Consider the following 26,967-nt stretch of genomic DNA (forward strand, 5'->3'; position numbering starts at 1 on the left):
TGGGACCATCTTTGGTTCACAATGTATCCTCTCAGGGCTCTTTCCAATAAACACCAGTTGGACAATTAAGGAGACCTAGTTCCCAGATATGATTCCGAATTTCTCCACAGGACTGTGCTCTGGAGAAGCAGCAGTCGGATACTCCTCTCATCCCTGTCTCTCCCAGAGGCACTGAGCAGGCCCTCGTAAAAGGCTGCATGACCAGTGGCAGAAACAAGCCGGCCTCCTCAGTCAGAGAGAGGAGCCTGGTGGAGCTGGGAGACAGGCCCTTCCTCCCTGGGGGCGTTCGGCACAGGCACAGGGCTGGACACGGCAGGCGCTGGACGAACGAGTCGGCGGACGAGGGCCCCGGGCGGCCGCAGAGACCCCAAAGCCCTGCTCCAGCCTAGAAGGGGAACCCAGGCTGCTACGCGCCGACGCTGGGACCCCGGGGCCCGCCTCAGGCCCCTGCAAACCTTCAGCTGAGAAGAGCCAGGCTCACGTCACACAACCGAGGCGCCGTCTCTAGATGCCGCAGCCACCCACCCTCGACCTTCCTTCCACTTACTCTGGGTCAGCTCCCGGTCTCCCGGCCGCAGCATTGCGCGAAACGCCAAAACCAGACAACGCTTCCACCCACAAGACCCAGCGCGCCTAGGTGGGACTCCAGCTCCACCCACCAATCCCAGCACCGCACTCCCGTGACGCCAGAAAGAACTGACCAATAAAAGAAGAGTATTCAGGGAGGCGGTGCAGAGGGGATTGCTGCAGACCGATTGGTTACTCCAAGCCGGAAGTTCTGGGGGAAGAACTAAGTCGGAACCAATCGCGCGCTGCCTGAGGGTGTCGGCGCGGTCAGTGGCGGCGCTGAGGAGAGCGGTTGCCGCCATGATAGAACAGCAAAAGCGCAAAGGCCCGGAGTTGCCACTGGTCCCAGTCAAGCGGCAGCGGCATGAGCTGCTGTTGGGAGCGGCGGGGTCGGGCCCCGGAGCTGGGCAGCAGCAGACGGCGCCGGGAGCTTTGCTACAAGCGGTAAGTGGAGTCGCGGGCGGCCCTCGGGCCTCAGCTCATCTTCCCCTCAGGGAGCCCGCCCCCGGTGATCCCGCAGTGCGGGGTAGGAACGGGAATAGCTGCCTGCAGTTCACACAGGAAACACTGTAAAAGCGGTCGACACCCCCCCTGCCCCCCCGGGACGCTCCGCTCGTTACCTGGTTGGACGCCCGCTTTCAGCGTCTCGACCACCCTGGGAGGTGGCGTTACATTTAGCGTTAAGGACCTTGAAGTCAAAACCCGCACCGGGGCTTTTTCGTATTAAATCTTCCACAGGGACCCAGCGTGGAGTAAACATTCAGAAAACTTTGTAGAACGGCTGAAAAAAATGAATGAATGAATGAATGAATGAATGAGGAGAGAAAGGAAACGAATGAGCCCGGCTTGCTTTGGTCAAGATGCCCGCCCCCCCCCCCCCCCCCCCCATGTCTCAGCACTAGTACTGTTACTAACAACAACGGAACGAGAGCTGACCTTCATTTAATACCTGTCCTAAGGGCTTTGTGTATGAAAACCCCATTAATCTTGGTAACAGCTTAAGAGTTAGGAACTCTCAGTGCCCTGTTTTGTAAGCTCTTAACCCGGTAAGTGATAGGAAACGGTTTTAAAGCCGAATCCATGCTCTTAACTGCATTTCTTGTAAGATGGAGGTAATAACGATCACCCCTCTGCTGGGCTGGTAGGCTCCGATCAAGAAGTAAACGTCTCCACTCTCAACCTCTCCACCAGCCGGTGAGCAAATCCTGCTGGCACACCGTCCTCAAAATAGATGCCAAATTGCTAATCCTTGTGCCACCTCCATCACTCGCCCCTGGTCTAAGCCGTTATTTTTCTCATCTGGCATTATTGTAGTGAGGTCCTAACTGGTATTTCCTGTTTCTATTCTTTTATGGTCCATCTATTCTCAGTCCAGTGGCTAGAGAATCCTGCTAAAGGTCAGCTCGTGTTACCCTCTGCTGAAAACTTTTGATGGCTTTCCATTTCACCCAGGGTTAAATCCTTACAATCCTTAAAATCTTTTGCCCATTTTCCCTTTACCTCTCAGATCTACCAATTTTCCATTACTCCCCCTGCTCCAGTCACACTGGCTTCCATGCTCTTGCCTCAAAGCCTTTGCATTTGCTGCACTCAACTGGAATGCTCTTCAAAATATCCACGTGGTTTACACACTCAGATCCTCCAAATCTTTGTTCAGATATCACTTTTTCAGTAAGGGCCTTCCTGACTACCCTGTTTTAAATTGCAATACCCCATATGTATTAATCCACATCGCTTTTTTTCTTCCGTAGCACATACCAACCTGCTATATGTTTTGTTTTCTCTCTTCGTCTCTTCTCTTCCTCCTTTCCACGGGAACACAAACTCCATTGTTTATTTTGTTCAGTACTGTTTTCCCAACGCCTAAAACAGTGCCTGGCACGTTAATTTTTTTTTTTTTTTAAATAAATGAGTAAACTGAAAGCTATTAAGGATGTTTGGGGATTATCAATAGTGTACCAGGTCTTCTCTCTGACCGGAATGTCAGCCCAGGTTCCAGTGAATTGTCCAAGCCTAGGTTTAGTGTCAAGACCATAGTCAAAACTACTTTCCTGGGTAATATGTACCTTGCAGGGTTGTTGGGAAGCTCAGTTCAGGCATTAATTAAATGTGCTAGAGACTGGGAAAAGTGTTGAATGCAGGGTCCCTGCAGTCACAAAGCTGCTTTTCTACCGGGGAAGAGGACAAAATGTGTAAACCAATACAAAGGAAGGTGATTTCAGGTAGTCTTAAGTGCTGTGAGGAAATACAGTAGGATTAATGGAATACAGAGGGGAGGTGTGATGCTGCTTTGAGTTTGAGTGATCAATGAAAGACTTTCTGAAGAGGAAACATTTGGAAAGAGCTAAACACAGGACGATCAAGGGAAGAGGATTCCGATCAGGAGCAAGAAGTGTAAAGATCCTGAGACAGAAATGAGCTTAGCATATTTGAGCAATTTAAAGTTGGCTATGGGACAGAAGGAGCCTGAGGGAGTAGTCAGTATAACTGGTAGACACTGGACACTTGAGTAGGAGGGTATCAAATTGGAGGCCTAAGTTAATGTGAGAAGAGTTACCATTCTCTAAATCAGGAGAAATCTACTCAATGATTGTTTACCGTGTCTTTTGTAGTCTCCTTTGCCTGTATGTAGTAACTACCCTGTACTTCTGTCTTTTGTTTAGGGACCTCCAAGGTGTTCCTCCCTTCAAGCGCCAATCATGCTTCTCTCAGGACATGAAGGGGAAGTGTACTGCTGCAAGTTTCATCCCAATGGATCCACCTTAGCATCTGCAGGCTTTGATCGACTGATATGTAAGAGATAGTTTTTGAAGTTGGGATAATCACTCTCTGCTAAATAGTGATTATTTTTTAAAACCTTTAGTGCCACAGAGTGTATCAGTCTGGATTATTCGCATTACAAACTGCATAGCTAAAACAGTGTAAGGAGAATGTTGAATGATCTTGAATATAGACCTCAAGATCCATGTGGTAAATACAGAGGAGATTATGTTACTAGTTGAAAAGTGAGTTGCTCTTCTTTGAGAATATCTTCCTCATGGAGGCAAATCTTGAACTTATTCAGCCAGACGATAGAACTAGGAATAGTAGGTTAATGGAAGTAATGGGGAGAGAGATAGCTTTTCGTTCTCCCAAGGATGTAAGGCCTTTCTCTTGATTCACTCATAGAATCCTAGCATATGGGAAAGGAGGGGGAGGGGATCCTAAAGTGGCAACTCTCTTGGATAATTTACCTGTACATTATTAGGATCTACATCCAAGAGGCGCTTGGCTGTCTCAGTCTATAGAGTATGCAACTGTTGATCTTGGGGTTGTGGGTTCGAGCCCCATGTTGGATGTAAAGGTTACTTAAAAATAAAATCTTAAAAAGGTGGGGGAGGGATCCCTAGATGGCGCAGCAGTTTGGCGCCTGCCTTTGGCCCAGGGCGCGATCCTGAAGACCCAGGATCGAATCCCACGTCGGGCTCCCGGTGCATGGAGCCTGCTTCTCCCTCTGCCTGTGTCTCTGCCTCTCTCTCTCTCTCTGTGACTATCATAAATAAATAAAAATTTATTTAAAAAAAAAAAAAGGGTGGGGGAGATTTATATCCAGATTCTCAGCTACTAGTTGGGAATACTTTGAGAAATAAGTTGAAAAAAAATCACTTTGGAAGAGTCATGAGAAAAAGCAAGAGAGAAGATATCAGGACTTTGTTTTATTCTGGCATCATTTGTTACATTGTAAAATGAAGCAAGTCCTTTAGCTTTTTGCTTTGAAGTCTGTACCTCAGGGTGGATGATAGCTGTCTTCACTGTCTTGATTTAGGTTTTCTAGTTCTGTGATTCTAAACAGTGACCAAGCATTTGGAAGACTTGGAATGTTAGCAAAACATCCTTGAATCAGCATGCTTATTTCATCAAACAAAAAAAAACAGTTTATCAACAGAAAAATAATTTATGTATATACCTTATTATGTATAGAGGTGCTCCTTTTTTTTTTTCTTTAAAGATTTTTGTTTATTTATTCATGAGAGACAGAGAGAGGCAGAAACATAAGCAGAGGGAGAAGCAGACTCACTATGGGGAACCTGATGCAGGGCTGGATCTCAGCACACTGGGATCACAACCTGAGCCAAAGGCAGACACTCAACCACTGAGCCACCCAAGTGCCCCTAGAGGTGCTCGTTAATAACACTAATCAAACTTCAGTCCCTGCTAGACGAAGCTCCCTGTGGAGCTGTGTCTTGTTTACCCCCATTTTACCCCAGCACCTAGCATGTTATAGGTACATAGTATATGTGGAATGAGTAGACATAGCATAGTCCTTGCCATGTGACCTTCAAGTCAGTCACAGCTTCGTGGGTTGTCTATAAGTGCCATCATTTTGCAGTCTGCTTATACTCAACCAATATGTAGTAGTGAGTACTAACTTTTTTCACATTACAGCAAAAAATTTAAGATTTAAAAAATTATATCATTAACTAATTTTTCAACCTTATTAAATATGAAAGTATTGCATTATTTTTGTTTATAGTGCCAGGAATATTGGTCCCACCAGTAGAACCAATAGTGTTCCAGAGGAGTATAATCTCAAAACTGTTGTGGTAAATTTGTGAGTACCTTTTCTATGCCTAATGATGAGTTTTCTTTTGCACAATAATGATCACAGAACCCCCGTCTCCCTAACAGTGTTGTGGAATGTCTATGGTGACTGTGATAACTATGCTACATTGAAAGGACACAGTGGGGCTGTGATGGAGCTGCACTATAACACCGATGGCAGGTGAGTAAGTAGTCTGCATAGTGGAATGATGGCTGCTTCTCATACTAATCTTTTTTGGCATACTTTCACATTTCATCCTTAAGTTTTCTCTCTCAGGAGTCTTTGCTGTCAAAAATAACCGCATTTTGGGCAGCTACTTTATTATCCTATTACTATTACTGTCAATCCAAGTAAGGTGTTTTCTTGTTCCATGTATGCATTTATAAATACATCTTTAATATCAGCAGCCCATACAAATTTGTTTCTTTTTTAAGACATAAAACAAAATGTAATTTTTATATGCAGAAATCAGCTAGTTTTACTATAAAAACAGTAAAATATTAGTTTTGAGAAACTCAAAAACAAAAAATAGCCCATATTGCTACCACTCCAAGAATAATCACTGATATTTTGATATGTTTTTCCTAAGTTTTTTTTTAAGTTTTTTTTTTTTTTTTTTTTTTTTTTTTTTTTTTTTTTTTTTTTTTTTGAGAGAGAGAGAGAGAGAGAGAAAGCGTGAGCCAGGGGGAGAGGCAGGGAGCCTGATGTGGGATTCAATCCCAGGACTCCAGGACCATGACCTGAACTGAAGGGAGATGCCCAACCAACTGAGCCATCCAGGCATCCTCAAGTTTTTTTCCTATTTTTTTTTCTTTTAGATTTTTTATTTATTCATAGAGACACAGAGAGAGAGGCAGACTCAGGCAGAGGGAGGAGCAGGCACCACTCAGAGAGCCTGATGCGGGACTTGATCCAGGGTCTCCAGGATCACGCCCTGGGCTGCAGGCGGTGCCAAATTGCTGCACCACCAGGGCTGCCCACGTTTTTTTCCTACTTAAAGCTCTTCGGTTTACGTTTATATTAGAGCTTTATGTATGATCTTCTCCACTGCTTTTTTCCTTTAACGTTATTCACCTAATAAGTCATTTATTATAACATACATTTATCATAAACGTTTTAACGATCACATAATTTTACAATTAACTGTAGGTAATACAGAAACGTGATTATACCAAATTAATTGATCCGATTAGGTATTTCAGTAAACATTCATTGTTTTATAACTGACCTGTAAAACTCTAAGGTCCCTGAAATCAACTGGTACATAGCCTTGTATACATTTTTTCCTGTTAATATTTGAGTAAAGAAAGCCTTATAAAATCAGTTATAACTTGAAATCATTATCATGGGCTCCTAGCTGGCTCAGTCTGAGGAGCATGTGATTCTTGAGCTTGGGGTCATGAGCTCAAGCCCTTGTTGGGTGTAGAGATTACTTAAATAATAAAGCTTTAAAAAATCATTTTCAGAGATGAAATAAAAACCTTTGATTTTTAGAGAAAGGGCTAGAATTACCAAGTCACTGGGTCAGGAATTGCCACAGTCTGTCTTCTCTCTATAGCAGGAGTGATTAAACATTTCCAGACGGGAAAATGTCTAAAGTGTTGTGTATCACAAAGGAGGAGAAGATTGAGACAACTACTATATTAGCTTGGAATGTATAATGGGGACTGACAGAAGGAATTTTTTTTACATTTTCATAGGGTAGACCTCATAACCGGGTCTAGAGTACCAGTAGGATTTTGGTAGGTAGGGTGAGGCATTCCTGCATCATGTGTCACACTGTCAAGAGTACAACATGTCAGTGGCCTTAGAGAGTTTGGCACATTTTGGCAAGTGGGGAAGATAGAAGGCTATTGTTCATCTTCACTTACTTGTTTTTTGTTCTTCCTCTCGTAGTATGCTGTTCTCTGCATCCACAGATAAAACTGTGGCAGTGTGGGATAGTGAAACAGGTGAGAGGGTTAAAAGGCTGAAAGGACATACTTCCTTTGTGAATTCCTGTTATCCGGCCAGGAGGGGCCCCCAGCTTGTCTGCACTGGAAGTGATGATGGAACAGTTAAGGTGGGTGTTTGTGTTACAGTTCTGAGGTTCTGTAATGTGAACTTATTATATATACATATATGTATGTATGTATATATATATATATAGTGAATATATATATATAATGTGAACTTATTATAACTTATAGCCTTCCACCTATGCTGTAGCTTCCTCTCCACAACTTGTTTTAGCAGTTATTTCCCAAAACAGAGGTCTTTTTATTTTTACTTTTTTTTAAGGTTGCTGAGTGTGGAGCCCGATATAGAGCTCAATCTCACAACCCTGAGATCAGTGAACTGAGCTGAAACCAAGAGTTGGACACTTAACTGACTGAGCCACCCAAGCACCACAAAAACAGAGGTCTTTTTAAATAGCAGGCAACGAAATGGGGCAGCCCCGGTGGCTTAGCGGTGTAGTGCCACTTTCAGCCCGGGGTGTGATCCTGGAGACTCGGGATCGAGTCCCGCGTCGGGCTCCCTGCATGGAGCCTGCTTTCCCCCACCCCTGCTCTGTGTGTCTCTAATAAATGAATTAAAAAAAAAAAAAAAAAGTCTTAAAAATAGCTAGCTAGCTAGCAGGCAATGTTTTTAAATATCTTGTAGAATGTTAGAACCATATTGAGCCACTATAACTTGGAATGAAATGGACCACCTGAACTGCATTCTTGACTCAGCTGTTTACCTAATTATGTGATCTCAGGCAGTTCATTTTTCTGATCCTATTTCTCAGTCTTTAGGACAGTGACAGTAATATACATGTCTTACAAAGCTGTTGTAAAAATAATAGTCACTATATGAAAGCATCAGTATATGATTTAGTACCAATGTCACTTAGTCCAGTGATTTCCAACTTGTCTTCATGTCAGACTACCTGAAGAACCTGTTTAAAATACCCAGATTCTAGTTTTAATAGGTATAGAATGAAAATTTTTGTTTTTAAATTAAGACCCTTTTTTAACAGCAGTTTTAGGTTCACAGCAAAATTGAAGGGAAGATAGAGATTTCCCGTGTACCCATTGCCCTCATACATGCATAGCCTACCCTATTATTGCCTACCAGAACAGTACATTTTTTACAATTGATAAACCTACACTGACACAGAATCACCAAAGTCCACCAAAGTTGTGGGTTTTTGTTGTTGTTGTTGTTGTTGTTGTTGTTTTATTCATGAGAGACACAGGGAGGGAGAGAGAGAGAGAGGCAAAGACATAAACGGAGTAGCAGGCTCCATGCAGGGAGCCGGATGCGGGACTTAATCCTGGGTCTCCAGGATCAGGCCCTGGGCTGAAGGCGGCACTAAACCACTAAGCCACCCGGGCTGCCCCACCAAAGTTTATATTAGGGTTTGTGTTTAGTGTTAATACAATCTTTGGTTTGCGACAAACATAATGACATGTATCCATCACCGTGGTATCATACAGGGTATTTTTGCTGCCCTAAAAATCCTCTGTGCTCCTTCTAGTCATACCTCCCACCCCTGGCAACCACTGATCTTTTTTTTTTACCGTCTCCATAGTTTTTGCCTTTTTTGAGATTGGCTGCTTTTACTTAGTAATATGTATTTAAGATTTTTCCGTGTCTTACAGGCAGCCTCTCCTCTGCTGTCCTGCCTACCACTCCCCCTGCAGTGTATTCAGTAAACTTCTGTCTCCTTTAAAAAAATAAATAAATAAAGATACTTCCGCATCTTTTCATGGCTTGGTAGCTCATTTTTTTTTTAGTGCCAAATAACATTCCATATTCTAGATGTGCCACAGTTAATTTATCCATCCACCTCCTAAAAATGTCCTAAAGGACATCTTGGTTGCTTCCTAGAGTTGGCAGTTATGAATAAAGCTGCTGTAAACATCCATGTGAGAGTTTTTGTGTGGACCTAAGTTATTCGACTCTCGAGTAAATACTGAGGACCATGATTGCTAGATCATATGGTAAGAGCATATTTAGTTTTTAAGAAACCACCTGGCTGGCTTAGTCAATGGAGCATGCAACTCTTGATCTTGGGGTTGTAAATTTGAGCCCCACATTGGGGGTAGAGACTACTTAAAAATAAAATCTTTTTTAAAAAAAGAAAGAAAGGGGATCCCTGGGTGGTGCAGCAGTTTGGTGCTGCCTTTGGCCCAGGGCGCGATCCTGGAGACCCGGGATCGAATCCCACATCGGGCTCCCGGTGCATGGAGCCTGCTTCTCCCTCTGCCTATGTCTCTGCCTCTCTCTCTCTCTCTCTCTCTCTCTCTCTCTGTGTGTGTGTGTGTGACTATCATAAATAAATAAAAATTAAAAAAAAAAAAAAGAAAGAAAGAAAGAAAGAAACCACAAATCTGACTTCCAGAGTAGCTGTACCATTTTGCATTCCCACCAGCACTGAATGAGAAGTCCTGATGCTCCACCTCATCATTTGTTGGTGTCAATGCTTCAGATTTTGGCTTCTCTGATAAGTATGTAGTGATAACCTTGTTGTTGGTTTAATTTGTATTTTCCTAATGACATATGATGTGGAGCATCTCTTCATATGCTTTTTGTATCATTTATCTTCATTGGTGAGGTGTCTGTTAAGATCTTTAGCTCATTTTTTAACTGTGTATTTTGTTTTCTTTTTTAAGATTTTATTTATTTATTCATGGGAGACACAGAGAGAGAGAGAGGCAGAGACACAGGCAGAGGGAGAAGCAGGCTCCATGCAAGGAGCCCGATGTGGGACTCGATCCTGGGTCTCCAGGATCACACCCTGGGCTGCAGGCGGCGCCAAACCGCTGCGCCACCGGGGCTGCCCAATCGTGTTGTTTTCTTTTTGTTGAGTTCTTTGTACATTTTGGATAATAGTCCCTTATCAGATGTACAGATATTTTCTCCCTGCCTTGTGGTTTATCTTCTCATTCTCTTGACATTGTCTTTCATAGGCAGAAGTTCTTAATTTTAATGAAATCTGGTTTATCAGTTATTTCTTTCATGGATTGTGCCTTTGGTGTAGTATCTAAAAAGTCATTGCCATACCCAAGATCATCTGTGTTTTTTTTCTGTTACCTTCTAGGAGTTGTGTTTTACATTTAGGTCTATGATCCATTTTGAGTTAATTTTTGTGAAAAGTGCAAGGTCTGTCTCTAGATACATGTTTTTTACATGTGGTTATATAGTTGTTCCAGCACCATTGGTTGAAGAAACTCATTTGCTCCATTGCCTTTGCTTCTAAGTCAAAGGTCAGTTGGCTCTGTTTATGGGGGTCTATTTCTGGGCTCTCTGTTCTCGCATTGATATATTCAACAGAATACTGTAACTTTTCAGTAAGTCTTTTTTTAAGTAATATCTACACCCAGCATGGGGCTCAAACTCACAACCCCAAGATCACAAGTCACATGTTCTTCCAACTGAGTCAGCCAGGCACCCCTACAGTAAATCTTGAAGTCAGGTAGCATCAGTCCTCCAAGTTTTGTCTTCTCCTTCAATATTGTGTTGGGTCTTTTGCCTCTCCATAAGAACTTTCGAGTAAATTGCTTATTTCCACAAGACCACTTACTAGAATTTTGGTTGAAATTGCATTGAATCTATAAAGTTGAGAATGACAGTATTGAGTCTTCCTATGCACAAACGTGGACTATATCTCAATTAATTTTGTTCTTTGATTTCATTCATCAGAGTTTTGAGGTTTTTGTCATATAGGTGCTGTACATATTTTGTTAAGTTTATACGTAAATATTTCTCCTTTTTGGTTGCTAATATAAATGGTATTGTGTTTTTAAGAACTAGAATTTTTAAACCTGTTCCTCATATGATTTGATGTAGCAGGTCTCATAATTTGGGAGCCATTGATCTCACCCAGCATCCTCATTATACTTTTTTATCATTATTTTTATTTGAGTATGTTGATACATAATGTTACATTAGATATAGGTATACAACAGTGATTCAACAAATTTATACATTGTTAATATTCACCACTGCACCCTCAATTTCAGAGGAGGAAAATGAGGCCTGAAAATGTTAATTTATTTCAGGGGCACATAAGGACGCATTACTTTGTAGAACCAACCATTTTATTCTTTCTTTGGCACTAATTTTGGATTCTGGGTAGTCATATAATGATTAAACCAGGAGGACTTGAAAGAAGTATATCTGAGAAACCACACTAAACCTATGATTGTTGTTTTTTTAAATAAATTTGTTTTCTTCTCATAGTTAAAGGTGGTCACATGGACATAATGAATCATCTACTTTGAGATATTTTTCTACTAAATCTTTTTTTCCTACTAAATCATTTTTATAATAAACCCAGTCAATTGGGGCCGCTTGATGTTTGGCTAGGAGGAGAGTCTGCAGCTTAGGAATGATTCCAAAGCCCTGAGCTCCTAACCTACATGTGCCATATTTAGAGAGTCTTAACAGTAACTGATTTGCTCATTGGCCTTTTGAAAGGCAGTGAGATAAGAATACCCTGAATTTTGTTTAAATTCACAAGCGCCTGCTATAATAAACATCTAGGAACTTAATCCTGTTTATTTCCAGCTTTCCTTTCATTACCTTTTCTCTGACTTTCTTTTATTTTGTCTTTTAATTCTTTATCTCTTTCCTCATATTTATCTTTCAGTCTTTACTTTGCTTTTGTTTTTTCAACTACTCTCCATTGTGAATGTCTGCCTGGTTTTGTTTTTTTGTTTGTTTGTTTTGTGGGTTTTGTATTTATTTGAAAGAGAGAGAGGGTGTGAGGGAGAGAGGAGCTTAGAGGGAGAGGGAAAAGGAGAGAAGCAGACTCCCTGCTGAGGGCAGAGCCCTACTCAGGCTCCATCTCACCACCCAGAGTTCATAACCTGAGCTAAAATCAAGAATCAGGTGCTCGGCTGACTAAGCCAGCCATGCACTTCTGTATGTCTGTCTTTTCTTTCTTTCAATTTCTTGCTTTTTATTTCCCTTAATTAAACATAAATATTTTAAGTTTATTAGTGAACGTTATATTTAGCTTAATGTGTCACATCACCTAAAGGTGACTGCTTTTTAACTAGTTCCTTATTCTTAATTTCAACATACTATTTATAATTAATTCTTTGTTGAACAGCCTTTTACATATGCCATTTAGTTACTTGCCAAGTTGGAATGCTTTGTTAATTATTTTCTGTTCTAGGTTTATAAGTGTAGGAATTTAATAACCTCTGCTTATCTAAGGGGAGAAACACTGTGTTACATTTCACTCATAAGAATTCTCAACAGAAAACAAAGCTTTCGGTAATTCTTGCATTTTCAGTCTTGAAGTGGTATCCTGAGCATTCTCCATGCTAGTAGTTTTCATACTGTTTTTAGCAATTCGTTGTTTCTAATAAAGCTATTAGGAAATCATTTTTATATTACCTATATATTTAATGCATATTATTTTATATATAATATTTGTGAACATATATATAAATACAAATTGTTACCTTTTATAAACAATTCAGTTCTGGTGCCATTACGTAGACCAAAGTGGGGAAGGTGTTCAAGTTAGAGGTGAGAGTGGGCTATCGTGGCCCAGAGTGGAGTGTTAGGGCCCAAGTGAGGTAAGGAGAGCATCCATGCAGGATGGGAACAGTCCATTATAGGGAGATGGGGACTGACAAAGGTAAGGAGGGCATCCACATGACACAGAGTAGGGAGCCCAGCACAGGGAATTAGAGATGGGGGAGCAGCCCAACATGGAGAATCCTTGCCCTAGCGGGATAAAAGGGTCATTTACACATTGGTGGGGGAGAAAGTAGGGGTGTCAGAGCTTGAGCTGAGGGTGTCCGCATGGGTGGGAGCAGTTTAGGTAGGGAGTCTGAGGCTGAGAATAGATTCCTGAGGAAAGGCAGCCTGGAGAGAGATATTAGAGGCAGAGCAGAGTGAAGGGGGCATTCATACAAATGGATAACCCACATGGTGTGAGGAGGAGATCCACATAGGGAATGGGAGTCACAATTCAAATAAGGAAAGGAAGACATCCACGTAGGAGAAGGTAGAAAAGGATATGGGAGATTGGTTATATATGTGAAGCTTGATTAGACAAGTAAATATAATAAAGAAAACAGGAAACAGGGCAGCCCCAGTGGCGCAGCAGTTTAGCGCCGCCTGCAGCCTAGGGCATGATCCTGGAGACCCTGGATCGAGTCCCACGTCAGGCTCTCTGCATGGTGCCTGCTTCTCCCTCTGCCTGTGTCTCTGCCTCTCTCTCTCTCTCTCTCTCTCTCTCTCTCTCGCTCTGTGTGTGTGTCTCTGTGAATAAATAAAAAATTTAAAAAATAAATAAATAAATAAAACAGGAAGCAGATTTTTCATTGTCAGAGAAAGGAGTTAACCAATGTAGGAGAGAGAACTAAAACGCATCTTGAGGTGGGTACCTGGGTGGCTCAGTCAGTTAAGCCTCTGCCTTTGGCTCAGATCATGTATGATCCCAGGGCCCTGGAATTGAGCCCCACACTGGGCTCCCTGCTCAGCAGGGAACCTGCTTCTCCATCTCCTGCTCATGCACATGCGCTCTTGCCTGCTCTCTCTCTCTCCCCAACCCCCTCCGTGTCAAATAAATAAAATCTTTTTAAAAAATAGAAAGAAGGGATGCCTGGGTGGCTCAGCAGTTGAGTGTCCGCCTTCGGCTCAGGGCATGATCCCAGGATCCAGGATTGAGTCCCACATCGGACTCTCTGCGAGGAGCCTGCTTCTCCCTCTGCCTATGTCTCTGTCTCTCTGTGCCTCTCATGAATTAATTAATTAATTAATTAAAAATTAAGAATAAATAAAAAGAAACACATCTTGTGTTGTTGGCATTAAACTGGAAGTATTAGTGTGAACTCATGACATTCAACATAAACAGGTATAGAAAAAATAATAGATGTAAATGTATGTTTCCAGATATGTGTGTGCCTGTGTATGCATATATTGGCAACTGTCCACTAAAAGGGCTTAAGAACAATACCCTGATAGCAGTGAATACATCTACTATGTACATCTTGGCCTTTAAATACCATTTTCCACTAAAGAAACCAGGACTCCTTATTTCAGGCTTGGGCAGGGAAAGTACAAGTTGAACCTGGAACATCTTGTGCAAGAATGATTGTCAAAAGAACATCTTAATCAAATGATCAAACTGAACATTATCCATAATGGGACAAATCAAAATTATGAGCCACTCAATAAAATACAGTGAAACTGCAGCATCACTCCAGTGAGATTCCTGCCAAAGAGGAATAACTTGAATCTAATTGTGAGGAAACATTAGACAAACCTAAACTGATGGACATCCTACAAAATAACTGTCCTTTAATGAGAAGTGTCAAGGTCAAGAAAAGTATGAGATACTCTTTCAGGCTGAGGGAGACCAAAGAAACATGACCACTAAATTCTACACATGATTCTGAACTGCGGTTTTATTTGTCTTTTATTTTATTCTGCAATAAAAGACATAGTGGGACAAGTGGTGAAATTTAAATGAGATCTGAGGACCAAATAGTAGTAATATCTTGGTGTTAACATCTTCATTCTGATTGGTTAAGATTATACAGAGTTTTATATATGTCTTCTGTATTAGATATATCTTTATAGGCAAACACTCATGTATTTAGGAGTGATGAAGCATTAGGTCAGCAATTCTTAAATGATTTAGGCAACAAAAAATGTTCTTTTACTACCAACTTTTTGGGGGGTTTTTTTTGTTTTAATTTTTTTTTTTTTTTTTTTTTTTTTTTAATATATGATAGTCACACAGAGAGAAAGAGAGAGGCAGAGACATAGGCAGAGGAGAAGCAGGCTCCATGCACCGGGAACCCAACGTGGGATTCTATCCCGGGTCTCCAGGATCGCGCCCTGGGCCAAAGGCAGGCGCCAAACCCTGCGCCACCCAGGGATCCCTACTACCAACCTTTTGTATTTCAAAGTAAAATAATCTCTTAAAAATGATGGTTGTCTGAAACTAATAATTTAAAATATTAGACTTGGGAGTGCCTGGCTGGCTCAGTGAGTAGAGTATAACTCTTGATCTCAGGATTGTAAGTTCAAGCCCCACATTGGATATAGAGATTACTTAAAAATAAAATCTTTTCAGGGCACCTGGCTGGCGCAATTGGAAGAGCATGAGACTCTTGATCTCGGGGTCATGAGTGGGAGCCCCACATTGGCTGTAGACATTACTAAAAATAAATAGACTTTAAAAATAAAATAAAATCTTTTTTAGAAAATGTAAATCCATGTTATATATGTCTATTTAATTTTTTTTGTATATTTTTTTATTGGAGTTCAATTTGCCAACATATAGTATATAACACCCAGTGCTTATCCCATCAAGCGCCCCCCTCAGTGCCCGTCACCCAGTCACCCCCACCCGCCGCCCACCTCCCTTTCCACCACCCCTTGCTCGTTTCCCAGTTAGGTGTGTCTCATGTTCTGTCACCCTCTCTGGTATTTCCCACTCATTTTCTCTCCTTTCCCCTTTATTCCCTTTCACTATTTTTTATATTCCCAAAATGAATGAGACCATATAATGTTTGTCCTTCTCCGATTGACTTGCTTCACTCAGCATAATCCCCTCCAGTTCCATCCATGTCGAAGCAAATGGTGGGTATTCATCATTTCTAATGACTGAGTAATTAATATTCCATTGTATACATAGACCACATCTCTTTATCCATTCATCTTTCGATGGACACCGAGGCTCCTTCCACAGTTTGGCTATTGTGGACATTGCTGCTATAAACATTGGGGTGCAGGTGTCCTGCCGTTTCACTGCATCTGTATCTTTGGGGTAAATTCCCAGCAGTGCAATTGCTGGGTCGTAGGGCAGTTCTATTTTTAACTCTTTGAGGAACCTCCACACAGTTTTCCAGAGTGGCTGCATCAGTTCAGATTCCCACCAACAGTGCAAGAGGGTTCCCCTTTCTCCACATCCTCTCCAACATTTGTTGTTTCCTGTCTTGTTAATTTTCCCCATTCTCACTGGTGTGAGGTGGTATCTCATTGTGGTTTTGATTTGAATTTCCCTGATGGCAAGTGATGCAGAGCATTTTCTTATGTGCTTGTTGGCCCTGTCTTTGTCTTCCTCTGTGAAACTTCTGTTCATGTCTTTTGCCCATTTCATGATTGGATTGTTTCTTTGCTGTTGAGTTTAAGAAGTTCTTTATAGATCTTGAATACTAGCCCTTTATCTGATAGGTCATTTGCAAATATCTTCTCCCATTCTGTAAGTTGTCTTTTAGTTTTATGGACTGTTTCTTTTGCTGTGCAGAAGCTTTTTATCTTGATTAAGTCCCAGTAATTCATTTTTGCTTTTGTTTCCCTTGCCTTCATAGATGTATTTTGCAAGAAGTTGCTGTGGCCAAGTTCAAAAAGGGTGTTGCCTGTGTTCTTTAGGATTTTGATGTATTCTTGTCTCACATTTAGATCTTTCATCCATTTTGAATTTATCTTTGTGTATGGTATAAGAGAATGGTCTAGTTTCATTCTTCTGCACGTGGCTGTCCAGTTTTCCCAGCACCATTTATTGAAGAGACTGTCCTTTTTCCAGTGGATAGTCTTTCCTGCTTTGTCGAATATTAGTTGACCATAGAGTTGAGGGCCCACTTCTGGGTTCTCTATTCTGTTCCATTGATCTATGTATCTGTTTTTGTGCCAGTACCACACTGTCTTGATGATCACAGCTTTGTAGTACAACTTGAAATCGGGCATTGTGATGCCCCCAGCTCTGGTTTTCTTTTATAATATTCCCCTGGCTATTCGGGGTCTTTTCTGATTCCATACAAATCTTAAGATTATTTATTCTAACTCTCTGAAGACAGTCCATGGTATTTTGATAGGGATTGCATTAAATGTGTAAATTGCCCTGAGTAGCATTGACATTTTCACAATATTAATTCTTCCAATCCACGAGCATGGAATATTTTTCCATCTCTTTGTGTCTTCCTCAATTTCTTTCAGAAATGTTCTGTAGTTTTTAGGGTATAGATCCTTTACCTCTTTGGTTAAGTTTATTCCTAGGTATCTTATGCTTTTGGGTGCAATTGTAAATGGGACTGACTCCTTAATTTCTCTTTCTTCTGTTTCATTGTTAGTGTATAGAAATTCCACTGATTTGTGTGCATTGATTTTGTATCCTGCCACACTGCCGAATGGCTGTATGAGTTCTAGCAATCTTGGAGTGGAGTCTTTTGGGTTTTCTATGTACAGTATCATGTCATCTGCAAAGAGGGAGAGTTTGACTACTTCTTTGCCAATTTGAATGCCTTTTATTTCTTTTTGTTGTCTGATTGCTGAGGCTAGGACTTCTAGTACACTGTTGAATAGCAGTGGTGAGAGTGGACATCCCTGTGGTGTTTCTGATCTTAGGGGAAAGGCTCACAGTGTTGCCCCATTGAGAATGATATTTGCTGTGGGCTTTTCGTAAATGGCTTTTAAGATGCTGAGGAATGTTCCCTCTATCCTTACACTCTGAAGAGTTTTGATCAGGAATGGATGCTGTATTTTGTCAGATGCTTTCTCTTCATCTATTGAGAGGATCATATGGTTCTTGTTTTTTCTCTTGTTGATATGATCTATCACATTGATTACTTTACGAGTGTTGAACCAGCCTTGCATCCCGGGGATAAATCCCACTTGGTCGTGGTGAATAATCTTTTTAATGTACTGTTGGATCCTATTGGCTAGTATCCTGTTGAGAATTTTTGCATCTGTGTTTATCAGAGATATTGGTCTATAATTCTTTTTGGTGGGGTCTTTGTCTGGTTTTGGAATTAAGGTGATGCTGGCCTCATAAAACGAGTTTGGAAGTATTCCGTATCTTTCAGAACAGCTTTAGTAGAATAGGTATTGTTTCTTCTTTAAATGTTTGATAGAATTCCCCTGGGAAGCTATCTGGCCCTGGACTTTTGTGTCTTGGGAGGTTTATGATGACTGCTTCTATTTCCTCCCTGGTTATCGGCCTGTTTAGGTTTTCTGTTTCTTCCTGTTCCAGTTCTGGTAGTTTGTGGTTTTCCAGAAATGCTTCCATTTCTTCTAGATTGCCTAATTTATTGGTGTATAGCTGCTCCTAATATGTTTTTTAAATCGTTTGTATTTTCTTCGTATTGGTTGTGATCTCTCCTTTTTCATTTGTGATTTTATTAATTTGAGTCTTTTCTCTTTTGTTTTTAATAAGGTTGGCTAATGGTTTATCTATCTTATTAATTCTTTCAAAGGACCAACTCCTGGTTTTGTTGATCTGTTCTACAGTTCTTCTGGTCTCTATTTCATTGAGTTCTGCTCAAATCATTACTTAATTCTCTTCTTCTGCTTGGTGTAGGTTTTATTTGCTCTTCTTTCTCTAGTTCCTTTAGGTGCAAGTTTAGCTGGTGTATTTGAGTTTTTGAGGGATGCTTGTATTGCAATGCATTTCCTTCTTAGGATTGCTTTTGCTATATCCCAAAGATTTTGAACAGTTGTATCTTCATTCTCATTAGTTTCCATGAATCTTTATAATTCTCTAATTTCCTGGTTGACCTTTTCATCTTTTAGCAGGATGCTCTTTAACCTCCACGTGTTTGAGTTTCTTCCAAACTTATTCTTGTGATTGAGTTCAAGTTTCAAAGCATTATGGTCTGAAAAAGGAGACAATCCCAATCTTTTGGTATTGGTTGAGACCTGATTTGTGACCCAGTATGTGGTCTATTCTGGACCACAAAGTTACATGTGCACTAGAGAAAAATGTGTATTCAGTTGCGTTTGGATGTAAAGTTCTGTGAAATCCATCTGGTCCAGTGTATCATTTAAAGCTCTTGTTTCGGGGATCCCTGGGTGGCTCAACAGTTTGGCCCCTGCCTTGGGCCCAGGCCGTGATCCTGGAGTTCCGGGATCGAGTCCCACATCGAACTCCCTGCATGGAGCCTGCTTTTCCCTCTGCCTGTGTCTGTGCCTTTCTCTCTCTGTCTCTCACGAATAAATAAAATCTTTTTTTAAAAAATAAATAAATAATAAAGTTCTTGTTTCTTTGGAGATGTTGGGCTTAGAATATCTGTCATTTGCAGAAAGTGCCGTGTTGAAGTCTTCCAGTATTAGTATATTATTATCTAAGTATATCTTTACTTTGATTATTAAAGATTTTTTTTTTAATTTTTATTTATTTATGATAGTCACACAGAGAGAGAGAGAGAGGCAGAGACACAGGCAGAGGGAGAAGCAGGCTCCATGCTGGGAGCCCGACGTGGGATTCGATCCCGGGTCTCCAGGATCACGCCCTGGGCCAAAGGCAGGCGCCAAACCGCTGCGCCACCCAGGGATCCCTACTTTGATTATTAATTGATATACTTGGCAGCTCCCACATTAGAGGCATAAATATTCATGATTGTTAGGTCCTCTTGTTGGATAGATCCTCTAAGTATGATATAATGTCCCTCCTCATCTCTTACTACAATCTTTGGGATAAACTTTAATTCATCTGATATAAGGATTGCTACCCCTGCTTTCTTTTGAGGACCATTTGAATGGTAAATGATTCTCCAACCTTTCATTTTCAGGCTGTAGGTGTCCTTAGGTCTAGAATGAGTCTCTTGTAGACAGCTAAAGATGGGTCTTGCTTTTTTATCCAGTCTGAAACCCTGCGTCTTTTGATGGGATCATTAAGCCTATTCACATTCAGAGTTACTATTGAAAAATATGAATTTAGTGTCATCATAATACCTATTCAGTCCCTGTTTTTTGTGGATTATTTCTTTGGGTGTCCTCTTTCTTTTACAGAGTCCCCCTTAATATTATCTTGCAGAGTTGGTTTTGTGGTCACATTCTTTCAGTTTCTGCCTATCTTGGAAGCTCTTTATATCTCCTTATTCTGAATGAGAGCCTTGCTGGATAGAGTATTCTTGACTGCATGTTCTTCTCATTTAGGACCCTGAATATACCCTGCCAGTCCTTTCTGGCCTGCCAGGTCTCTGTGGAGAGGCCTGCTGTTAATCTAATATTTCTCCCCATATAAGTTAGGGATCTCTTGTCTCTTGCTGCTTTAAGGGTTTTCTCTTTATCTTTGGAATTTGCAGGTTCACTATTAAATGTCGAGGTGTTGAACGGTTTTTATTGATTTTAGAGGAGGACCTCTCTATCTCCTGGATCTGAATGCCTGTTTCCCTCCCCAAATTAGGGAAGTTCTCAGCTATGATTTGTTCAAACATGCTTTCTGGTCCTCTGTCCCTTTCGGCACTGTCTAAACCCCAGTTAAGTGTAGATTTTTCCTTCTGAGGCTGTCATTTATTTCCCTTAACCTTTCCTCGTGGTCTTTTAATTGTTTTTCTCTTTTTTCCTCAGCTTCCTTCCTTGCCATCAACCTGTCTTCTATGTCACTCACTCTTTCTTCTACGTCATTAACCTTGTCGTTAGGACCTTCAGTTTGGATTGCATCTCAGTTAATTGATTTTTAATTTCAGCCTGATTAGATCTAAATTCTGCAGTCATAAAGTCTCTTGAATCCTTTATGCTTTTTTCCAGAGCCACCAGGAGCTTTATAATTGTGCTTCTGAATTGGCTTTCTGACATCAAACTGTAATCCAAATTCTGTAACTGTGGCAGAGAGTATTGTTTCTGATTCTTTCTTTTGTGGTGAGTTCTTCTTTCTAGTCATTTTGCTCAGTGCAGAGTGGCTAAAAACAAGTTGTACTTGTTAGAAGTGCAAACTCTTCTCTTTGTAGCGTTCCAGCTGTTCTCCTTAAATCTCGGCCGAATTCGTAGGTTTTCAGGATGATTTGAAAGTTATCTAGGTAAGTTGGTGGGGACAGGTGACTTGGGGACCCTACTCTTCTGCCATCTTCTATATATGTCTATTTAAAAAAAAATAGAGCCTAGTTGTTTAGAGTACAGGGTTCTAGAATTGTTCTACCTAATCTTTATCATCTGTTATTAATAAATCAGACAGCAGGCAGCCCTGGTGGCTCGGCGGTTAAACGCCACCTTCGGCCCAGGGCGTGATCCTGGAAACCCGGGATCAAGTCCCACATTGGGCTCCCTGCATGGAGCCTGCTTCTCCCTCTGCCTGTATCTCTCTTTCTCTAATAAATAAATAAAATCTAAAAAATAATAATAATTTAAAAAAACATTAAAAAATAAATCAGACAGCCATTGAAAATAAATGTTGACTTTTTAACAAGCATATATTACTTTAGTAATTACAAGAAATTAACACACATTTTAGTAAATACAACAGGAATGTAATGGAATCAGACAGTACTAAATTCTAGTCCTTGTTTTGTTATTGACCTGCTGGGTATTTTTCTTCAAGGTAGTTGATTCTTTAAGCTTTAGTTTGCCCATCCATAAAAGTTGAGATTAAACTAGATGGTCTAGGGCAGCACCAGTGGCCCAGTGGTTTAGCACTGCCTTCAGCCCAGGGCCTGATACTGGAAACCCGCAATCAAGTCCCAGGTCAGGCTCCCTGCATGGAGCCTCCTTCTCCCTCTGCTTGTGTCTCTGCCTCTCTCTTTCTCTGTGTCTATCGTGAATAAATAAATAAAATATTTTAAAAATAATAAAAATAAAAATAAACTAGGTGGTCTAAGCATAGTAATTTTTAAATGTTTTTTTAATCACAATCCGCATTAAGGAATATATTTTATACTATGACCCAGTGTATATTCCCTTTAGTACGTCTGTGTTTATGAACCAACTCTTTGTATATGGGATGTTTTCTTCTATATATTTTTTAACTGGGGTAAAATTCACAAACATAAAATACACCTTTTTAACCATTTTAAAAGGTGGACAATTCAGTGGCTTCCAGTACATTCACAATGTGTGTGCTCATCACCATGAGCCAATACCAGAACATTTTTATTACCCCCAAAAGAAACCCCATGCCCACTTAGGAGTCAGTACCTTTCTCCCTTTCAGTCCTGGCAACCACTAATCTTTCTGTCTCTATGTACTTACTCTTCTGGACATTTCATTTTGTGTCCAGTTTTTTTCACTCAGCTTAATATTTTCAAGCTTCATCCTTGTTATAACGTGTATTAATACTTCATCCCTTTTTAACACTGCTACAAAGATTAGTGCACAAGTTTTTGTTTGAATACCCATTTTCACTTCTCTTGGGTATATATCTAGGAACAGGATTGCTGGGTCATATATTAATTCTACTTTAACTTTTTGGGGAATATCCACGCTTTTCCACAGTAGCTGCATCATTTTATATTCCCACCAGTGATGTTCAAGGGTTCCAACTTCTCCACATCTTCACTGGCACTCATTAGTTTCTGTGGTTCCTTTTTGTTGTTGTTAATCATAACCATCCTAGTGAGCGTGAAGCAGTCTAATCATTTTGATTTGCATTTCCCAAATGATTTATGATGCTGAGCATCTTTTCTCGTGCTTATACCTTCTGAAAAGAAATGTTTACTCAGGGCCTTTGCCCATTTATTGGGCTCTGCATTATTGTTGTTGGACTATGGGTTCATTATTCTAGATACTAGATCTTTATCAAATACATGATTTGTGGGACGCCTGAGTGGCTCACCGGTTGAGCATCTGCCTTCGGCTCAGAGCGTGATCCTGGAGACCCGGGATTGAGTCCCATATCGGGCTTCCTGCATGGAGCCTGCTTCTCCCTCTGCCTGTATCTGTCTGTCTCTCTCTCTCCCTCTATGTCTCTCATGAATAAATAAATAAAAATCTAAAAAAAAAAAATACATGATTTGCAAATATTTCTCCCACTGTTGGTTGTTGTCTCATCTCATTTTCTAGATACCATCTATCCTTTGATGTACAAAAGTTTCTATTTGGGATCCCTGAGTGGCTCAGCGGGTTTAGCACCGCCTTCAGCCCAGGGCCTGATCCTGGAGTCCCAGGATCGAGTCCCACGTCGGGCTCCCTGCATGGAGCCTGCTTCTCCCTCTGCCTGTGTCTCTGCCTCTCTGTGTGTGTGTGTGTGTGTGTGTGTGTGTGTGTGTGTGTCTCATGAATAAATAAAATTTTTTTTAAAAGTTTCTATTTTTATGAAGTTCAATTTATCTGTTTTTTTCCTTTGGTCACTTGGTGCTTTTGATGTCATATCTAATAATTCATCACCAAATCCAAGGCCATGAAGATTTACCCTCATGTTTTCTTCTAAGAATATCATAGTTTTTTATGTTTAGATCTTTGATCCACATGGAGTACATTTTTCCATATGGTATAAGATAAAGGTGTGACTTCATTATTTTGCATATGGTTATCCAGTTGTCCCATCATTTTTTTAAAAGACTTCATTTCTTTTTTTCTTCTGTATAGGCCATACTTTTTTGCTTCTTTTTGTGCCTCATAATTTCCTTTTTTTTTTTTTTTTTTAAGATTTTATTTATTTATTCATGAGAGACACAGAGAGAGAGGCACAGACACAGGCGGCGGGGGGAAAGCAGGCTCCATGCAGGGAGCGCATGGGACTTGATCCCTAGTCTCCAAGATCACACCCTAGGCTGAAGGTGGCACTAAACCGCTGAGCCACCCAGGCTGCCTGTGCCTCATAATTTCTTCTTAAAAACTGGACATTTAAATGTTATAATGTGGTAACTCTGGAAATTATATTCTCCTCAGGGTTTGTTGTTGCTGCTTGTTGTAGCTATTTGTTTAATGAATTTTCTTTCTTTTTCTCTTTTTTCTTTTTTCTTTTTTTTTTTTTTAGATTTATTTATTTAGAGAGAGAGCATGAGCAGGGAGAGAGGCAGAGGGAGAGAGAGAATCTCAGGCATACTCCCCACTGAGTGTAGAGCCCAACACAGGGCTGGATCTCAGGGTCCTGAGATCATGACCTGAGCCAAAACCCAAGAGTCGGCCACTCAACCAACTGAGCCACCCAGGCACCCCTGTTTAGTGATTTTTCTGAACTAATTTTGTAAAGTCTGTATTATTTGCCATGTGTAGCCACTGAAATCTGTTTTATTTATTTTTTATTTATTTTTTTTTTATTTTATTTATTTATGATAGGCACACAGTGAGAGAGAGAGGCAGAGACATAGGCAGAGGGAGAAGCAGGCTCCATGCACTGGGAGCCCGACGTGGGATTCGATCCCGGGTCTCCAGGATCACGCCCTGGGCCAAAGGCAGGCGCTAAACCGCTGCGCCACCCAGGGATCCCTGAAATCTGTTTTATTAGCTTAGTGACTCACTACTGATTCAGCAGAGTTTTTCTTAATCGCTTATGGTAAAAAAAAAAAAAAAAAACAACTCTGCCAGTCTTTACAGATTCACTGTGGGTGTGTTGGGTCTGTCTTTACCAGGCAATTTACAATTTTGCATTAGCCTTCACTCCCTGCTTGTGCAGAGCCCAGCAGATCAGTGAGAAGAGAACTTAAGGCCTTCTCAGGTCTTTTCTGAGCATGTACCAGACACCGGCATGCAAATGGCCTTCTAGAGTCCTAGGAATACTTCAGCTTTGCAGAGCCCTCTTTCTCCAAGATTGTCTCATTCCTAGGTTTCCTCCTGGGCTTTTTGGTTTATCTGTGGTTTGCCCCAACTGTCATCCTTGGCCTCAGACAGCAGAGGCTAATGCATTTGCCTTTCAGTGTTTTAGACAAATGCCTCTGCCCTGGCACAGTTCCAGATTAGGCAAAATAAAGTCAAACTCTTTAGGTTTATCCTTCAAGGAGCCACCAGACAGTGAAAAACAAGCACAATTCTTTGAGAATAAGGTCCATTCTGCTCCCTCTGGTACTAGGAACCAATACTGGGAATATGGGCCATTGTCTTCAAAGCTCTTGCTGAGTAGGAGATAGAGACAGAGTAAGTTAAAACACTATAAAACTCTCTTACTAAGACTCAGGAGGGTTTTTCCCCTCATTAAACATTTGCCTGGTTGCTGCAAACTTTTGATTAGTTTCTAGAGTTCTGATAAAGTTGATTCTACCAATTCTTTTGCCATATAATTCTCTGCTTTTGTAGGACAGCCTTTTAGCTTTCCTTACTTTGCCATTTTCGCTTATGTAACCCCTCTCTATTTTTTAATGTAAGCCATAGCCCATTGATCTACAATTTGAAAACACTGGTCTTACATCCTTGCTGTGCTAAGAGCATATGAACTAAGCAAGTAGAGGATTTCCATTCTGAGGGCATGTTGATGAGCTATGTTCATTCATACTTTACCAAAGGAGTCTGAAAATATGACCAAAATGATTTGTTCTCCCAACTTTCAGATATGTTGGCAAAATTGTGGTCACTTCTCACCATGTTACTAGAATATCCAGACAAGTTTCTGAACAGAATCCCTGTTAAAAATATGTTTGTACAAAGTCCTTGAACTTCAGCATGTATTATGCAATTACTTCTTAGAATTATGTTTGACTATAGACCCTCCTGTTCTTCTGCTTCAGCTTTGGGACATCCGGAAGAAAGCAGCCATCCAGACATTTCAGAACACCTATCAGGTGTTAGCTGTGACCTTCAATGATACAAGTGATCAGATTATTTCTGGTGGAATAGATAACGATATCAAGGTATGTTTAATGTTTGTGTTACATTTCTTTTTCACCTGTCTCTATTCACAGAGGTAATCTCTTCAGACTTCTGAGATTATGGTAGCTTTGCACTTTGTACCAACTACAAGGAAAATAGTAACTTAAATCTTGTTTTCTTTCGTCCTATCTTTGTTGACTTCTAAGTCAAGAGTTGCATTGCAGCTCATATACATACCATCAGGGACCAGACAGTTATGTGAAGTGTGAAGTCCCATATATGGAGCCTGTGAACGTGAAGAATGCGTTCCCTGCCTAAAGACTTCCACAGCCTTTTTTTTCCTCCACTTTGTTGGCCTGCTGAGATAGCATTGAGTCAATTTGTGATTCTCAACTCTGATCTCTCAGTGTGTCTTTCTCTTTGAGACTGTGGAAAGGAAGTTTTGGGGCATCCACAGCCGAGAAAGAGAGAAGGTGGTAATGATGTGAGAGTGGCAGCAGTCCATGCAGCAGGATAGTGTAGCTCATGCTTTTGAGTAATTGACTTGGATTCTAATCCCAGTTATATCATATTCTAGTTTCTTAGGACTGTAAGCAAATTCTTTAACTTCTATAAGCCTCTTAATAACAATACACCTACCTCATAGGGTTGTTGTAGAGGTTAAATGAACCTAATGCATTAGAACAGCTAGCAGAGTTTCTGGACATAACAAATGCCAGTGGATATGAAGTGTTTGGGGGATAGAGGAGTGGGTACAGTTTGTGTCTGTTGGCTTCCTTAAGTGTTTCAAAGATTTTGACTTCAGCTTGTGTTTTACCTTTAGAGTGGTAACCAGTGGGTAAAATATCCAGCTTCCTGTTGTCCCTACCTAAAAATTGTGCCATGCACCCTTCCCTCCCTGCCTCCTCTGCTGCTACTATGGATGAAATGTCCTTGCTTTTGTGTAAAGGTAGTCCCTTCAGTGGAAGGATTTCAACTTTCCTATCTGGGTCCTAAAACTATCTGTTTTCCCAGATCCTCTGTTTTCCACCTGCTCTTCTGCTGTCGTCTTGTCAGCATCATGCTCAGGCTTTGGTGTTGAATAGGAGAGTCTTCCTTTTGTGCCACTTCCTCTTGTCATTGCCCTGTCAGTCTTCCCTTTCACAGCCAGGCTTCTTTTGTGGTGATGGTAGTAATAATGTTATCATTACCATGTGACATAGTGCTACCTCTGTGTCAGGCATTGTTCTTAGAGCTTTCTATTATTCATTTAAACTTCACATGAAATAAATGGTATTAATGCCATTTTACAGATGAAGAAACTGAATTAAGAGAGGCCCAGCAAAACCCAGACTTGGGTTTCAGAGTCCTGCTCTTAATACCTGGGAGAAATGCCCCCTGATGATTGTTTTACACTCACTGTCTTCAGTTCCTCGCCTCATCTC

The 26,967-nt window shown here is 40.8% G+C and overlaps 2 protein-coding genes across 6 annotated transcripts in view; one reads left to right on the forward strand and one right to left on the reverse strand.

The window, feature by feature from the left end:
* Nucleotides 1–1,326, reverse strand: part of ZCCHC17 (zinc finger CCHC-type containing 17) — a 62,503-nt gene extending 61,177 nt beyond the window's left edge. For 2 of the 5 annotated variants that reach the window (XR_005355897.1, XM_038531313.1), the window contains exon 1: nucleotides 1,188–1,206. The gene's annotated coding sequence lies outside the window, so the exon portion shown is untranslated. Of the gene's footprint in view, nucleotides 1–547; nucleotides 705–1,187 lie in introns of those variants that run through there. The other 3 variants (XM_038531314.1, XM_038531315.1, XM_038531316.1) reach the window with 2 other exon arrangements.
* Nucleotides 813–26,967, forward strand: part of SNRNP40 (small nuclear ribonucleoprotein U5 subunit 40) — a 40,019-nt gene continuing 13,864 nt past the window's right edge. Inside the window, exons 1-5 of the mRNA XM_038531312.1 lie at nucleotides 813–1,011; nucleotides 3,231–3,360; nucleotides 5,236–5,329; nucleotides 7,046–7,211; nucleotides 25,462–25,584. Coding sequence (XP_038387240.1) covers nucleotides 868–1,011; nucleotides 3,231–3,360; nucleotides 5,236–5,329; nucleotides 7,046–7,211; nucleotides 25,462–25,584 — 657 coding nt within the window. The 5' untranslated portion in view covers nucleotides 813–867. The remainder of the gene's footprint in view (nucleotides 1,012–3,230; nucleotides 3,361–5,235; nucleotides 5,330–7,045; nucleotides 7,212–25,461; nucleotides 25,585–26,967) is intronic.

The sequence above is a fragment of the Canis lupus genome, chromosome 2 (assembly GCF_011100685.1).
Source record: "Canis lupus familiaris isolate Mischka breed German Shepherd chromosome 2, alternate assembly UU_Cfam_GSD_1.0, whole genome shotgun sequence".
Classification (NCBI taxonomy): domain Eukaryota; kingdom Metazoa; phylum Chordata; class Mammalia; order Carnivora; family Canidae; genus Canis; species Canis lupus.